Below are 17,583 nucleotides of genomic sequence, written 5' to 3'. Positions count from 1 at the left end.
GGGGGGGGGCAGCCAACTTGCGTGTCCGCAGGGCAAAGGACCCCCGGGGCCGCTCTGCCGAGGAATTCCGGCGGGGGTTGTCTTTCAGGCTGTCTCCAGGTTTTCATCGGCCTGGGAGAAAAAAACCACCACAACTGTTCAGTGAGGTTTTGTTTAGCGTCCTACAAGTTACCTGGTGCTAATGGTTGATAATTACTTCTCTGTGAAATGTGGATTTTTGGTTTTTTTCCCGAATCAGACATCCTGCCATCCATATAAAACGCACACAGAGACACACATGTATTTTCCCTGGTCTGTTCTGAAGCTAGACATTTTTTTATGTATTTGAAAATTACAGGACATAGACCATGCTGATGTTTTACTAACGCATTTGGAATGTGAATGGTTTAACAAGAGATGCAAACAAAACAGTTCTTCTGTAGGGGCTCAAAGCTTGAGCCAGCATTTTTTAAAAAATGGTGCATATCTTCTGCAAAAATATATGGCTAGTTGCTGTGATCGGTTAAGTAGTACAATAAGAGCATAGATGCATATAAATTATATCCTAATTTATAAATACAAATGTGTGTAAATAACAATTATTGTATAAACTGTAGATAATAAATAACGGAGCAAATCCTGAATTGGAGCTATTTATGTTTATTACTAATATCAACTGTGACCCTCAAGTTTATTTGCACAAAAATCAGGAAGAGCACAAAGGAGCAGAAATCATCCTGAAAGACGTTTATTGTTAAGAGAAGGTTGGATGCGGTTGTCTCGTGGAGAGGTGAGGTGGTGACTTATGTATCACTTTGTCAAGGAAAATCAATTACCGTGCGCCAGAGGAGGGCCTGGCATTCCTTCTTCCACGCTCCCCATAATGCCCATAGGTACGATGCGTGCAGAATTAATACAGTAGACAGGGGTTTTCTAATGGCTGGGAATTTCTGGTCGATTAAATCTGGAAGCACCTATGAACTTCGGGTTTGGGGTTTTTTCCAATACTAATCAAGATGATATTTGAGTATTTCTCGTGATCTTTAAAAATCTTTTTTTCATTATTTGTGTTAGTGTTGACTCAAGAATATGGATAAGATACTTGTGGGTACACTGGTCTTTAGGGAAAAGATACGTTTCAGTGATCTAATAGGCTACACAGAATATGTAACTTCTGGGGCTATCTAGCTTGTGCATTGCTCTGCGTGTATTTGCCAGCGGTAGTTCTAAGAAAAATGCAGGGAATTTTTTTACTATTTTCAGTTCTTATTACAGTGCAACCAGACAAATATGAAGACATAGCCATGAGCTTCCTGTTCTGAATCATTTTTGTGACACCGGCAAACCAAAATCATACAATTTTCGCAGGCCTCACTCTCACGCACCGGCTTGAAATGGAGAGTCTGAATACAAGGAATATGGGGTTTCTCTGGGGAAAGTAAAATTGAAAGTAAAAATGCTTGTTTTTTTCTGGCATCTGTTATTATAGTGTGTATTTCTGATCTTGCGTTGCAGAGTCTGTTGAATGGATTAATGTGTTACAAACCCGATGACCCAATTGAATATTTGGAAAGCTGTTTGCAGAAAGTGAAAGAGCTCGGAGGGTCAGAAAAAGTGAAATGGGACACTTTTGTCAGCCCAGAAAAGAAGACCCTGCCTCCACTCAATGGAGGACAATCCAGGAGGTCTTTTTTCAGGAATGGTAATGTATTAAGTATAAAAATGATTGTATTTCTTGTGCTGTGGGTAGTTGTACATCCACTACTGAATTATTTTATACTTACTTCTATAGCAGATCATGCCTCATTCTGATTTTCCTTAGGCAAAGGACTCAAGGATTCTGTTTCCTTCCGTTTTGGCATTGTTTTTCTCCTCCCGTAACGGATGCTATGCAGGAGAGGAAATTGTGATAATTTTGCAGCGTAATGATGGATGTTTGCTGTGTAAATGTTTAACACATTAGTGGAGACATTCCTCGTATCCTACCTAAAACATTTGCAAAGATAGGGGCAAAGCTGACCCAGTGTGCTTGGTTTGTATTTTTAGTTGGTCCTTATGGATGATGTACATAACAACTTCAATGCAGTTACAGTAGGTTGTTTTTCTAGTTTATATTGGAGCTATATGCTAATGTACCAAATACAATGTACATGATAAACACTTAGAAAAAGGTGCGTCTCATAAAATCTAAGCAAATGTCATACCAATACCTGTAATTATTTTATTTGTAATGTTAACAAAGAGTAATTAGCCCATCTTTCAGTTGCCATAGTTATTATTCCTTGCCATCCAGCATTTCATTAAACTAATTAGCAAGAATACTATCTCTGTCTCTGTGTACAACATCTATCACCAAAAGAGGTCTGCCTAATAGTACAGGTTATCTGCACCATAGAGTGCTTTTCTTCTCGGAGGCCACTGCTGAACTCTGGGTGCTATGGGCAGATTTTCACAGAAAAGGTGACGTGCTTGTAAAGAAACACCAAAGAAAACTGGCTTCTTTCTAGTGGTTCCAGTGTAATAAATCAGCTAAATAGAGGCAAGGAATACTTAATGTAGTAACAGCAAGCACATTGTAAATTTAGGAGATATTTATACTTTATTTATTATACTTATTTAAATCTGTGTACACAATAGATTTTGAGTTTTCCGTGTATTTCCACAATTCCCAGTTTGTCTTACTATTTTACAGTGATGCCTGATAATTCTAACTTCCCATACCGACGGTATGACCGACTCCCTCCAATCCAACAGTTTTCGATAGAAAGTGACACCGACCTCTCTGAAACTGCTGAGCTAATTGAGGAGTACGATGTATTTGATCCTGCAAGACCTCGACCAAAAATTATCCTTGTCATAGGTATGCAGGCAGAGTCATTTTGACAAGATTTTATCTTTGTTACTTTGCCTTTTTATTTGTACTGCAAATACATTGAATGCCTATATGTATTTAAATACAATTTTTCCATCTGCCGCAGCGAGTGGTGCAGCCCAAATAGAGTGTATCAGAAAGTGAAATTGTTAGTGCTGAGGGTGTACATCATCTCAGCTGTAAGTGTTTTAGGGGTTACAGTGAGCACCTGTGGTCGTGTTCTGTGAACTGGATGCCCATTAGCAGCTGGAGAGCTCACGGTTGGCTTATGGAGCGCATCTGCCAGTTAGATTTAATCTAAACCAAACGCGACTCATGCATTTCAAAACAGCTTCACCATGTGAACCAAAGTGCTCTTCCAAAGCGTGCTCCGGATCAGAGCTAAAACACTATCATAGATGCACTCAAAGCTGCTCACAAAAAAGGATATTTAAAAATACTGGATAAGCCAGGTCAAAAAGGTGATAGGGGATTGTTGTCCTCTATATTTAGAACCTTGAAAACTGATCGGTACGTCCAGCTGGAGTGAGCATACATGGTCACTAGTCCATTGCATTGATAAATTAATCCCTAGATCTATTTGGCAAATGAATCCTGTGCCATCTTCAGGGAGAGTGAGCGATCAGTTAGCATTAGTTAATTGTGCTCTCTCCCCAAGTTCTCTCTTGTGTGCTGTTTAGTGTCCTTTCTAACCAACTTGTACTTTCCAGCCTCAGACAAGCATACTTTAGTAAGAAATACCTGCAGTTTAAGTCTAAATCAACATTTTATTCTGTGTCTGAATTTAAGTTCTTTGAATTAGTTTCCTTGTCATCTGGGATAGTTGTCTTTTGAAATTTTACCGCCAGGCCTAATTCTCTGATTCTCTGGACTATTTAAATGGTTACAGCACAGGTGCCAGGTGATGAAGAATCACATTTTTAGTCTATAAAGCCATATTCGTATTAAAGAGAGAGACTGCTTCCATAACAGAGAATAGTATGTAGTATAGTAGAAGAGAATAGAAATGTCTTCTCTATATTACGGAGTGGGATCTCTGAGAACAGCATGTGCTCTAGGCTCTGCATCCAGCAGGTCTCGGGAATGTGATATTGGAATATATTGAAAACAGAAAACCAGGCATTTTTCTAGATACTTGTGGTATGCCAGAAGAATTGCTTAGGCATTTGAATTTTCTTAATCTTTTGTTTTGGAATTACAAATCTCAACATGCAAATCTCTCCATGCACTGTTGAACTATAAAGCTTGCATTAGATGGAGAAATAACACGTGCCTTTTTTTCATCTTAATTAATTAGCTAGCCTTCCTTTTCATAAAGGAGAAAAACTGGCTCCTTTTCAGTGACCACAGAAGGCTCTTAATGCACTGAAATCCATGTAGCTCTATTGCAGTAGGGCGATGAACGAAGGTTTGATCTAGGTGAAATAAAGAGAGATTGACTTTCACCTCTGGAACTGAGTGCAGAGGTAGTTGAAGTGAAATCCTTGAATGCCAGCATATAGTGACCAGACCACGCATTCTACAGAGCTTCTCTTTTCTCCAGTTTGTATAGGGAACATTGTAAACGTTCCACAAAGGCTATTTCAGGTTTATTTTCCAACTGAGTTTCTCTGAATCTGTCTGTTACAGTGCGGTCTGATAGAAACACAATACTATATGTAGCTTAGCAGCTATTGTCCAATTTTGTACAGTTTCAAGAAAATTTCTCCCAAATTCAGCCTTTTATTGAGGAAGCACATAAAAACACACACTGGAAAGAATAAAAGAATAACTGATATACTGAATGAAAGAGAGAAAATGAAAAAAAGTATACTGTTAATTTCAAGAGACAAATATTCTACACAAAAAATGTGTTGCATATTTTTCAGCTTGCATAAAATGCTGGTGAAAACTTCAGTTAAGCAAGCTACTTATGTCTAACTAGTGATAACTAACCATACTGCCTAGCTCAGATGGTGGGGGACTGAAATGAGTAGAAGTTAAAGACCTGTCTTCTGCTTCGCGTATTAGGTGAACTTTTCTTTAATAATGCATTAGCCCAAGATCTTTTTAATGCTTCCATAAAGGTTTTTACAACTTCTTTGCTTTATGAAATCTATCATCCTTATAATAAACCAGGTAGCTCCAAGGCAAAAGAGAACTCGCTTATAAAGGCGGAGGGCTTGTTCTTTTTCTGTGTTTGCAGAAAAGTCTTCTGGTGAAATGCAAAGCTACAAAGCTGCAAAGTGAGTATGTGACTGGATTTTAGAAAAATCAGATGGAACCAGCCAGGATGGCACACATCTGAATCACTGGAAAATTAAGTTTCTAAGGCATTATAATGCTAGGAAACTAGATTGTGTTTAAAAATGTGCTTCCTAACATCTTTTGACAAACACATTTTTACTATTGGTACAGCCTGAATACAAAGATCTTAAAAAATGAATTACCTGGTGTCATTAGCCCCACAGTTCAGTATGTTTTTAAACTGCACTTAATTAAAAATATTAGTTAATATTAAAAGAATATGTTTTCCATTTATAATTGAAGTTTAAAGGATAGATCAAAGGGAGTCCTGTCAGCAGTCAGCTGGCCCGTTGATTTGTTAAATCCAGTCCACAGCTAGATTTTAAAATCATAAGTCTTTTCAGAAATCTTATTATTACATGAATTTATTTTGAATTTACAATAACATAAGCAAAATTGAAATTTTGAACTTCCATTGACAAAACTAGGTTAAAACAACTGCTTTAGTAAAACTTTTTGGGCATACAAATCTTCACTCAAAACCAGTTAGCAAACATAATTTTAGATGCAACAAATGTTCCCTAGTCTAGACATCTTCTAAGAAATATGTAAAATAATCACCCTTTTCTTGAATAATGTATAATCTCAGAATAAGTGAAAAGAATGAAAACCAAAAGTGATTTGATTTGCCTTTCTTGTGAACAGTTCGTCAGTATGATTTATCAAAGAGTCAGGAATGGATACATAGTTCAAAGCTTTCCCTAATAGGAGTGTAAAGTCTATCTACTTGGTTTCAAAAAGTTTTTTTCAGCTATTTTATGGTTTTACACAGACTGATGTTTTTTCAAGTAACAGTTCTGTTTTCCTGGCATCTTTCGTATCTCTGCTGGAATAGGGATACTATTTTCCTTGTCAAATTTTCAGTTGCTAATTTTCTACATGTTACCTATATATGTTTTGCATCTTTATTGTTTCTGGGGTGCAACATAGTCTGTTTGAAACTTGCCTTGAGTCTCCAGGGAAATTAACTGAATTTCCTTTCTTGGAAGTTTTATGTCTGCAGGAATTAATCACAGCATTGGTTCCAGTATGTTTTATAAACCCTTTGCTCCGAAGCACAGTCACAACCTACCGCCCCTTTTTTCCAATAGTTAGGATTATTGCCAGTAAATAAAGCCACATAAATTCATAGTAATAAATGTTACACGTATGTATAAATACACACATATAAAAGATACATTATTTATATGTTATGCTTATTCAATTGCAATATGTGGCTTTAAATAGAGAGAGGGTTGCTTATGGAAATCTTTACACAGAGTGAGTAGACATTCCAGTAACGAGTAATAATCCTATTCATTCACCTGGCAAAATCTGCTCTGTACAAACTGGCAGCAATCATCGAACAATTAGCTGCACTTCTTTGTGCTGTTGTTTTCATCTACGTAAGAAAAAAGACACTGGGAATCAGTTACTCCAAACCTACTATCATTCCAGATTACCAAGAGCCTGTAATAAACTGTAAGCAGCATGGAATTATCTTGTTTGAACGTTTGTATCAGGTACGTTTTTGATACAGGAGTGAAACCCAACGTAAGGTTTGGTGAAGTGCATTTGTCATGGGGAAGGCTGAGCATGCCATCAAAGGGAGCGGGGAGAGCCGAAGCAGAATTGCTTTGTAGCCACTTTAGTGGAGGAGATGATTCCTGGTGTATCAGATGCTTGCATTTCTACAAAAGGGGAACATCCTTGTTTCTAACGAAGAGGATAGCTAAACTGTCTATGAAAGAGAGAGTTCAAGCTGAAAAAAACTAAGCCCATCTAGATCACCTAGTAGAAGTGAAATGGAGGAACAGCTGTAAAACCTAACGTAATCTGCTGAAAGAAGAGAGAAAGTGTGTACCTTTTTTAAGAGAGAAACAGCAAATGAACTGAATGAGGGAAAAATATTTGTCAGTTGTAACCTTACTGTACAGAGATAAGATACAGTTTTTCTTTCATTTCTTTGCTTGTGCGTTTTATGAACATCTGTAGCTGTATCGACTAGTTGGGTGTTACAGATAAATGCTTATATTTGCATTTATCTTAACCTGGCTTGATTTAAGCATTATTTAAACTAATTGGATAATGATAAAGCCTTTTTTTTCCCAAGGGTGTAACTAAACTGTGGGCAGGGTATGGGAACACCTTAATAATACGCACGTTTCTCTGTGCATTCTCTTCAAATGGGTCCCGATCTGAGTTGCAAAGGCCAGCTGGAGAGTTACCGTCACAGCGTCAGGGGTGCAGAAGAGTTCCTAGTGACTACTGGTGACACTAAAAGCTCACTGACATGTAATATTGGGGCATAGGTTTGAATCTGGTTACACAGAGAGTGTCATAACCATATATGAAGCAATATTGTAAAGCTGATCCTGCAGTCAAATCTGTATTAATTATATAAATGCTTAAAAGCTCTTTGTGGGAATAAAACAGATAACATAAGAAAGGGTTATATCATTACTAACAAGAAGCTCATTGTATTCATATTTACTTTCATTGCATTGCTGTATTTTTTAAAGTTCACAGAAAATGTATATTATATTTTTAATAAACCTTAATTCTTTGTCTGTTGAAGTAAAATTCAATGTTCTCATACACAATTCCCCAAAATATAGCTACTTAGTGCTGGAAATTAATAGGAAAAGATTTGTTTTGATTTTGCTTTGTTATGCTATTCAGTAACATACACTTTTCTATATATAAACATTTATTTTTATCAAAACAATTCCCTGTTTTTACATACTGAATTCCACTTTCTCTGTTCTTCATATCATAATGTGTCCTTTTAGTTCAGACATAGTCTGATTTTTTTTTACATGCATTCTTGCTTCTGCTGTCCAGCTGACCTTCACTTCAGCATTCCCTGCTATGTAACGTAGCTGTTTTCTGTGATTTTGATACCTATTCTGCCTGTGCTATATTGAAGGGTCTCTTTATTCTTAAAGGTGTTCAGCAAGCTGAACCTAACAAATTACTTCTCTATCAGATGCTTCAAGCATCAATACCAGAAGTATGCGTGGTTCAATAAAAGTCCTTGTACCAAATCACTATGGAAACACCTCAGCTGATTATTTAATATTTTTCTGTATTTTAAAATCAGAAAACTTCAGAAACTCATGCAAGCATATTTAGGAGCAGATTTTATTAGTTCCATTTCATGACTAGTCCATTGATTTCACTGGCTTATTTAACCAGGTATGATTCTTTCTGACATGAATACGCGTCAGACTATCCAGCTCTATCTTTGGATTCACAGAGTTCAAGAAGGGACCAGTTCATTTGTGTCTTCCTCTACTATAAATCAAGAAAAATTCCTTTCCAGGAACAGCTTTAGAATGAGGTCAAGCCTAAAAGAACATGTTTATTTTTAATTCGCAAGTAGATTTGTATTCTTTTTTTTTACTTCACTTTACAAACTGTTACCTTTATCATCAGGTAGATGAGACTCATTTCTAAATGGCTGGTAACAAGTCATGCAACTGCAGGATTTGCTCTTGGTTGGAAAAATGGTGCTGATAGCAAAGATTGCACATGTGAGTGTGTACTTCAGATGAAAGGTTAATTTAATGTTTTGCTTATAATTACCAATAGGTGGCCCAGGAAGTGGTAAAGGAACACAGAGTTTGAAAATAGCAGAACGTTATGGATTTAACTACATATCAGTTGGTGAATTGTTAAGGAAGAAGATCCACAGCACAAGCAGCAATAGAAAATGGAGTCTAATTGCCAAAATAATTACTACTGGAGAACTGGCCCCTCAGGTACAACGTATCCTGTGTTCACGTTTACTTTTGAAGGATTTGTGCATGCTGTATTAACGTGCACCATCAAGAAAACTTCCTTTACAATATTAAATAAATAACTTCTTTTCTCTGTGAAAGGAAACAACCATAACTGAGATAAAGCAGAGATTAATGCAGATCCCTGATGAAGAGGGTATAGTGATTGATGGATTTCCCAGAGATGTTGCCCAGGCAATCTCCTTTGAGGACCAAGTAAGAGATTGTTTTTATTCTTAAAATAACTTACATATCTCTGCAATAGTTAAGTGTCTTGAAATCATCAGTAAGATTTGAAGAAAGACTAGATGTTATTTCTAACTGAGCATTGCTCTTTAAATCTTTGCAAGTACATAATTGCAGGTTGACAAAAGGTTATTCTTTTGGTTTACGTTACATTACGTTCTGTCTGAAGACAGACTATTTTGTACAAAGACAGTGTGGTAATATAACCAATAATCCAAGCCTCTTGTCTCAGTAATGAAAATCCTCTCAAGATGAAGAAGAAAATAACATCAAATGTACAATTAATATTTTTTCTAGCTTAGTGATTTAGAATGGGGGAAGACATTATATTTCTGTATCTATTTGTTCAATTTAATCTACATTAAGAGAAACATACTTAAATCAATGCATATCTTCACAACGCTTTTAATCTCAAGTTTCTTACAGTGCATTGAAAAGACTGGAATAAAAGAAGGGTTAAAGCTGCCCATGTTTTGCAAGTTTTTGTAAACCAGAAATGATGCTCTTTTTTTAGAAATTTAGATCATTTTGGTTATTCTAAACTACAATTCTAAGGTTTAGTCAGCTAAAACTGTATTCCCGAGTTCTATTCATATGTTGTTTTCATGTGTGTATTTTAAACTAATCTAAAAATACTTAAATTCAGTGGAAAAACAAACAGCTTATGTAATTTTCTGATCAAGCGCTGTTAACATAACAGCTACGGTCACAAGTTGCAGTTTCAGTGCTGAATTTTTGGAGCACCCTTCATGCAGAGCGTTTCAAAGTCCTTCACAATTGCTGGTGTATTACCGTTTCTGTCCTTTGAATTCTAAGTGGCATTGCCAAGACAGAAGTAACAAAAGAAAGCAGCTAATGAGGCATTTCATTAATGTGCTTTTATAAGGTATTATTCTGGGCAAAATTTAGAAGACTGAATTGAGGAAATTAAAGGAAACAGACAAAATAGTTATTACAGAAAATAACCAATGACTGCCAGCTGTATTGACTTATAATTAACAAAAGACAAGATTAACTATTTTATAAATGAAACAGCAGAAATTTAGGCTTAATGGTCATTTCCTTGCCTCATTTTTTTGTCCAGTATGTTGTGTGATAGCATGACTTAAGTGCATTTCTTGGTGCTATAATTATGTGCTGATGTTGTGTTTGATGAAAGAATGGGGGATGTGAAACTGGAAGAACTGACAGGAGTTAAAGTAAGTGCTTTGAGTTATCCTAGAAGGGTCAGATTCTCCTTTTACAAAGGAAAACCAGTTAAGCAACACTTGAGCACCCATCATAGGGTCCGTTAGTAATACGCTAAGAAGTGGAGTCCAGGAGGTAATAGAAAAAGCTCAAGCAATACTGTGCTGTAGAAGGGGAGAAATATGGACACTATGTTTCATATATGTTTGAACCCTCTCTTTGCACCATTCTAATATGCTTTTATAGTATTTCCTCATTTAACTTGAAATATTCCCCTCTGCCAGCCTGGTTAGCTCTTGTTGACTACAGAAAACTACACGGAAAAAAGACTGATAGAATGACGGATGGTAGAAATACTAACTTTGGCTCCTTTTTAGTATGTGCTGTAGATTGGTCTCTTTTTTTCTTTTAGAAAAAAGAGAGGGTGGATTTAGTCATTTTAGACCTGACTATATTCTCAGAGAGTTCCTTTGTTTTCAGTCTAATGGGATTTGCTAAATCGTACTCCTCAAGGCCTGATTCTGCCTGAAAGACAGATGACTATCTGAGCCTCTCAAAAACTCCCAGAGCACTTCATATAGGGCCACCTTTCAATCTTACCTGTTCTAAAATAAATATGGGAAAGGAAAGAAGGAATCACAGAGCTTTTATAGGAGCATAGGAAAGAAAATTTGGTCTGTTTAGGCTCCCCCTTTTTCACCTTTCTTTGCAGCTGACCTGATATATGAGCATCTCTAAGACCACTGAAATAAATGTACGAAGGATGTACATATTTCAACGTAAAACATCTGTTTAATCCAGTGGGATATGTTCAGTGTTTTATCTTGGCTTTATATTTTAAAGAAATAAAATATGCTTCTTTTTTCTTTAAAATTCTCTGTTCAGTAAGCCATAATGCTACACACATAAATAGGAAGGTCTTGTGGTAAGGAAAGGGGACTATCGGCAGACGTGGCACCCATCTTCCTTCACAGGATGAGGCTGACAGTAATCCATGGCATGACAGGTTATTTACATTAAACGTGCTAACATTTTTAAGGCACTCAGAGATCCCTCAATGGGAAGTGCAATTGAGTTGTGGAGAATTCAGTAATTAACTGTTGTGATAATTTGTTTAGGTCTGCAATTAAAGATGCTACAGGTGTTTTCCACAGCTTAGAAATGTTGTAGCTTTCTTGCTAGCAGTGTGTAGAAGAACAGAACAGAATTGTTCTCATGAGCCAAAAGTGACAAGGTGAGAAATAATTAGTTGAAATTTCAGCAAAGAAAGTTTTGATTAAATAGTAAGACACTTTATAATTAGAAGATCTATTAAGCAGTGGAACATCCTTCTGAAGAAAATGGTGAAATCCCACAAAATGCAAATAGTCAAATCACGTGATTCTGTAACACGTATGCCTTATTCTTACAAAGACATCCCCTGTAGAACACTGAGATCTGTCGATTAAAAGTTCTGAATAAGAACTAATTCTTATTGTTATAATTAATTTTGTCATGGGTGAATATTTATTCTTACAGACGGTCCCTTTAAGACCATTACATGCTTACGTACCTGAAAACAGCAGCAAAGGTTGTATGACACAAGCCGTTTTCAAGGTTACATGTAGGGGAACTGCCAAAAGATGCATGAAGTAGGAGTTACTATTTATTTAACTGTTTTCCCTCATTCATGATCCCTTCACAGCTGTTAATTGTTTTGATTACAAGGGTTGTAAAATGCAATTGTGTGCTTTCGAACAGTGACTTTACATTATTATTTGTTCCATAAAGCAGCTAGAACACTTCTGGGGTTTATGATGTAAATTAAAATAATGATGGTAAGTTTGTATAAGGGTAAATAGAATATGCTGGCTTTCTCAGTTCTTTCAGCCATATAGGATATAGAGTAGATGCCAGTGGGAGGAATGAGCAGCAGGGACAAGGGTGATTGTTCATTTATCCTTCGTCATTTGAGTGTGTTGCAATGGGTATTCATCTGTAATCCCATGGAAGCTTGAAATAAAGAAGCATTCATTTTAAAAGTAGCATTTTCCACTGTATAGCCTTCCTCTTTTGCCCTTGGTTACACAGACAGAAACAAACTCCAAGAATATATGTAATAATACCAGAAATAAATTGTGGGGGGAGAATGTGAAGGACAAGTTATTAAACTGAATGGAAACAGAGATGAGTAATACAAGATATTGAGGGAGTAGGTAAGGCTGGCACAGAGACTGAACAAACGTGAGGAAAATAGGAGGTCTATAAACAAAACAGGCTACAAAAACCTAACATCATTATAGGTCAAGAAAGCATGTCTTGTCTTTATTAATCGTAAGAAGTCTATATTGTTTTGTTACCCATATGTTGTTCCTCTTTGTGAGGCATGATGCAGCGGGGTCAAGAAAGTATCTGGATCCAATGTCACATAAAGGGTCAGGAAGTCAAAACTTGGACTAGAGGTGAGCTGGCCACAGTGGTCAGCAAAAGGTGGACCAGGAGAGAGCCTGCATGGTTTTTGGTCTAAGCCATGTCATCTCCCCTTTCTCTACTAGTGCATGTTGTGGACAGTAGATGATGAACAACTGAAAGGCAAGGCACAAAGGGCATAAAATCTGTCTTGCTCCCAAACACTAACACTATAGTTCCCTGAATGCTGTTTAGTGAACCTTTTTGTATATATTATTAGATGGCTTTCACCAGTAAGAACTGTGCTGAATTATTGTAAAGATAAGCTAATTTATATTGGAAATGGTTCACCATATTAGTAGAGGAACAGGAAAAGGTCAGCTAAGGTGCCTGGTTTCTCTTGCAAGCACATGTAAAATCTAACTGTGCTGTGTTTGCAGACATCCCTAATGTAACAAATTATGCTAAAATAATCCCTTCAGTTTTATGGCTCACATAGCTGTAACTGAGACTTGACACTATTTGAGGTTTCATAATCTCCTCATTTTGTGAAAAAGTCAAATGGATACGTGTATGTCTGAACTATAGTTACAATGCCTGTCCTGCATAATGTTCTAGTATAGGAATACACAATGATAATGAATTCTTGTTGAACTTCGCTTGTAATTGCTCTTGGTACTACCAGCACATTTTTATCCCTTTGACTAATCCAGAAGCTGAACTTTTCTCTGGGAAAAAATGTTATTTTTAGTAAACGAGTCAAAGCAAACCAAGTTATGCTAACATTCCCAAACATAGGTATAGCTAAAAGATGACGATTTCTTCCTTATTATGTTGCCAGACTCTTGTGTGGACAGTAAGTTCTCAACGTGTTGCTAGGCAGAATTGTATTAAAACACATTGCATCTCAATGACTAAACTGCCTAAGATAAAACAATGTATCATTTGTAGCACTCACAGTATTTCTCTTTCTGCTCAGATCGAGAAACCAGAAGTAACAAACACTGCTTCCAAGCAATAATGTCAATCTGGAACAAGTGGATTAAAAAGCACTTTACACCTCTGAGGAATTTTACATTTGAATTAAAGCTTTTTTCCTCTCTCCCTTATTGAGTATTGTTAATATCACTGTTCCTATCATCCATATATTTTGAGCAGGAAAGAAGTCTTTAAGACTAAAGGCGTCAGTGATGTTTTCAGATTTTCAGCAATGCTTGCCAACCAGCAGCAACTCTGCCATTCTGGTCACTTACTTACACCAGCTTCATTTCTTAATGGTCAGCTACTCATTGCAGACTCATTGCAGCCTGTTAGAACTCATAGCCGTGAGCACTGCAGTTTCTTCTGAACTTCTTATTTGAGTTGAAATAAGGCCCATATTTTTCTCTTTGAAGACTGAATACATGACATAACTTCTCTCATTGGAAGTCCTGGATTGTTGCCAAGTCCTGACTCTCCCATTTCTTAATTCCAGAAAGCAGAGTCAATGCTGCCAACACTTTTGATAGAGGTACTTTTAATAAAGCCCTGAAGTCATGTGGCTATGAGAATCTCAGCTCTCGCTTTAAAACAAAATTTCAAGCAGTCGTGGTTGTGGAGAAAAAATGAAAACATGAATTTTGATGTCTTAAAAGCAAATAGAACATCCAGTTTATATATTTGCTTTAAATATATTATAATTTCTGGATTTTTATAATTTTGAAATCCTTCTGCGTAGTAGTGCAGATTTAATACTGATTTACTTAGCCTTTCAGTTTGAGCCTAGGCATAAAGCTATCCTAAACCACAAATTTCTAAGGTATCCATGATCTCTGCTGAGTGCAAATAGTAGAAAGGTGTTTAGATTTCAAGCACACATTCGAAAATGCCGAGGAGAAAATGGTTTATTTACCATTAACCTGTCAGCTTGAAATTCAGCAAGTCACCTACAGTACCGGCATGCTCAAGCATGCTAAATATCTTCCTCTCCAGTAACACGGTAATGAAATGCCTCTGACTGGTGTATTGAACTCAAATGACTTGTGAAGAAGAAACTGCAGTTTGACTTTCTGTATAATCTCTCACATGGCAATAAGTTTTTACCCTTCCCAGGAGAAACAATTTCTCACTTCAGTATTTTCCAGTTAATTTCAATTACTGCTTTGGTTTGCTGGTTTTTTCCCCCCACTTTCAGTCATTCATGCATAACTTTCCTTCTGATTTCAGTAATTCCTTCACCAACATTAACCCTGTTAGTTTCAATAGAGTGAGTACAGATGACGTTTGCTTAAAATATATTAATTGTAAGTTTTGTTAATAGTGAAATGAAATGTGGAACAGGTATTAGAATTCATGAATATTCATTAATTAATATAATTTAATTCCCTGGCAAAAAAGAAGGACTATTTTTGTAGAAATTATCTTAAAAATATTTTTGTGTTATATGGCCTAGGTGACAAGACTATGTTTGAAGAAGTAAAATCTTAATTTAAATAATAAACGGAGGCAGTAAATTTCATCTGAGTCTTTGTTTAAAATGTCCTTAAGAATATTCGTAAATGCACTACACCTACAAAGAATAACTAGTTCATCTTGGCTGTGATTCGAGTTAACTTGTTAACTCCCAAATACAGTCCTTCTGAAAATTATTATGAGAATTAATTGTGCTAAAGTACAACAAACTATGTAGATGGCACAATATAGGATGCTGGGAAAAACTGACCCTCTCACAGCCTTACAGGCTAAGGACAGCAGTGCTGTTCCTCCAAGTCAGATACTTAAACCTCCAAGCTGAAGTGATGCCTGCAGTCCCCTCAAAGTTTGACATAGGTGTTTGTGGCCAAGCGACCTATGGCGGTCTGACTGCCAAGCTCATGCTCTGCAAAGAGCTTCTCATAGAAAACCTGCTCTGTCACTGGCCAAGAGTGTGGGCTCCAGAACAACTGGTAAAATGAATGCAACCGTTCTGTGAATCTCCTTAAGGGGAAAGGATCTGTTCTTTGCAATAGGTTTTTGTTCTGGTAAAGGTATTTTTTCTGCATCGTGATCTATGTGTCTTCTTCATTTCATTGCCTCCTCAACTTCTATCTCCCTTCTCCCAAATCTCCACTTCATTGTTCAGGCTGGTAAGCCTCAGCTACGATGCCCTACTGGGTATATGTACCCAGTCATCCATATGAGGAGCGGGAGGGCTAGCACATCAGCAGTCTACATTGCTGTGGTTCCTCTCATTTGTTCTCTTTGGCCCTGTGCATTTTACATTGCTTGCTTAAAGCCAGGCCTAAGCAGGAAGCCTGTGGAATGGTCTTATCATTGTCTGTCTTCTTCCCTGAAAGCTAGAGCACTCTTCTGGGAAAGGCAAGCAGTGGTTCAATTTTCTGCTGGGTAAGAGACCCTAGAGCTCAGGTTTCCTATTTTTCTTGACAAGGGCTCTTCTCTGCTAGCCGAACTAGCCAAAGGAGAGCTCATCCGTTGCTGCTCCTTAACCCTCAGGAGAAGACCTGATGTTCTGAATTCAAACTGGATGGAGGTGCCTGCTGAGCGGTTCTGAACCAGAGGTCTGCTTAGACCTTTCTTTGTAGCATTAGCATTAGTGTTTACAGCTAGGGATTTCTATCAACTAGCTGCCCTACACAGGTGAAAATCCAAATCAGTTCTCCCTAAAGACACCTGCCTCAATCAATTATTAGGGGGCCTAATTATGTAGCCTGGGCAATTGGCTGGAAGCTTATTTCTTGGGCAGTGTGAATACAGTTCAAAAGCAGTTACCAGAAAAAATTCTGTCATCGGGATTCATTCTTTGACAACATGATTCATGATTTTGCTTTCTAAAACAAGAAAAAACTATGCAAACAGTCTAGTAACCCAACAGAGATGGAACTATAAAAAGCAAATCAGTAATTACAAGGGAGAGCACCCATACAATGGACATAAACTGGCTTGCTAGTAACCTTTACCAACTAGAATAAAATGCACTGTTAAATTAACAATTGTTCATGAGCTGCCAGTTAAATTTTCTCAAGAGTGTCTAGTAGAACATACCAGGAATTAAGAAACGGAGCATTTTCATATTTTGCCTAATGAGGAATAATGAGAGAGAGTGTAATCATCTAATTTCTAGCAAACAACCACATGACTCTCACTAACAAGAGGAGACGTGGAAAATATCCCCAGAGAGAAGAGAGCATCTTTCCACTTACACTGCTTTACGTCAGTAACACCGCCGACTTGCATGGAATTACTCTCAATTTACTCCTTGTTCCAGTTTAGGAAGGAGATTCAGACCCAAAGAGAGTAGGATTTACTTACTAGTAAATACTATTCTAAGAAATGAGACGATGTACCCACCAGTTTTATTCTGAGTTGATGCCATATGCTCTTTGTCTCATTTGAAATTCAGAAGGTTGTGAATAACCAGAAACCTGTCTGTTCCCATAGGCAAAGATTCTCCCTTCTGCTGAGTTCCAGTTAGTAAGTAGTCAAATTCACTTCCCTGAGCCCCACAGTCCTTCCTCACATGCATTTCTGGAGATGAGTAAGACCCTCTGCCTTCAGCAGAAGATGAGCATGTTATGGGAAATCAGCATGAAGGAATCCAGTTCTTCTGTCTGTGCTGGTTCTGTACACTTTTTCTACAAGCTGAGTCTCAGAATAAAACTTATTCCCTAGTCATAAAACTCAAAAACAATTAGTTCTGAGTTAAAAAAAAAGGTTTGTTTTCAAATGAGTCATAAAAAAACCTTTTCCATTGTTAGAAAGAAGCAATTTGTACTCATATTTATGTAGGAGAACTAGATATGTGTCCAGAGAATTAATCCCAGATGTCCACATGTTCACACTAGCCTGTTACATTCCAACTTAAAGTATTTATAAGCACGTTTTGCA

General features: G+C 37.0%; 1 protein-coding gene across 1 annotated transcript in view; it reads left to right on the top strand.

Moving 5' to 3' along the window:
- The first annotated feature begins 1,499 nt into the window (after nucleotides 1-1,499).
- AK5 (adenylate kinase 5) overlaps nucleotides 1,500-17,583 on the top strand; it is a 95,451-nt gene continuing 79,367 nt past the window's right edge. Inside the window, exons 1-4 of the mRNA XM_009333844.1 lie at nucleotides 1,500-1,681; nucleotides 2,672-2,839; nucleotides 8,711-8,880; nucleotides 9,001-9,114. Of these exons, the coding sequence (XP_009332119.1) occupies nucleotides 1,513-1,681; nucleotides 2,672-2,839; nucleotides 8,711-8,880; nucleotides 9,001-9,114 (621 nt within the window). The 5' untranslated portion in view covers nucleotides 1,500-1,512. The remainder of the gene's footprint in view (nucleotides 1,682-2,671; nucleotides 2,840-8,710; nucleotides 8,881-9,000; nucleotides 9,115-17,583) is intronic.

This window comes from Pygoscelis adeliae, unplaced genomic scaffold (genome assembly GCF_000699105.1).
Source record: "Pygoscelis adeliae isolate BGI_AS28 unplaced genomic scaffold, ASM69910v1 Scaffold10, whole genome shotgun sequence".
Lineage (NCBI taxonomy): Eukaryota > Metazoa > Chordata > Aves > Sphenisciformes > Spheniscidae > Pygoscelis > Pygoscelis adeliae.
Note: the sequence above shows the minus strand (reverse complement) of the source record. Positions and strands in the feature narration are given on the sequence as shown.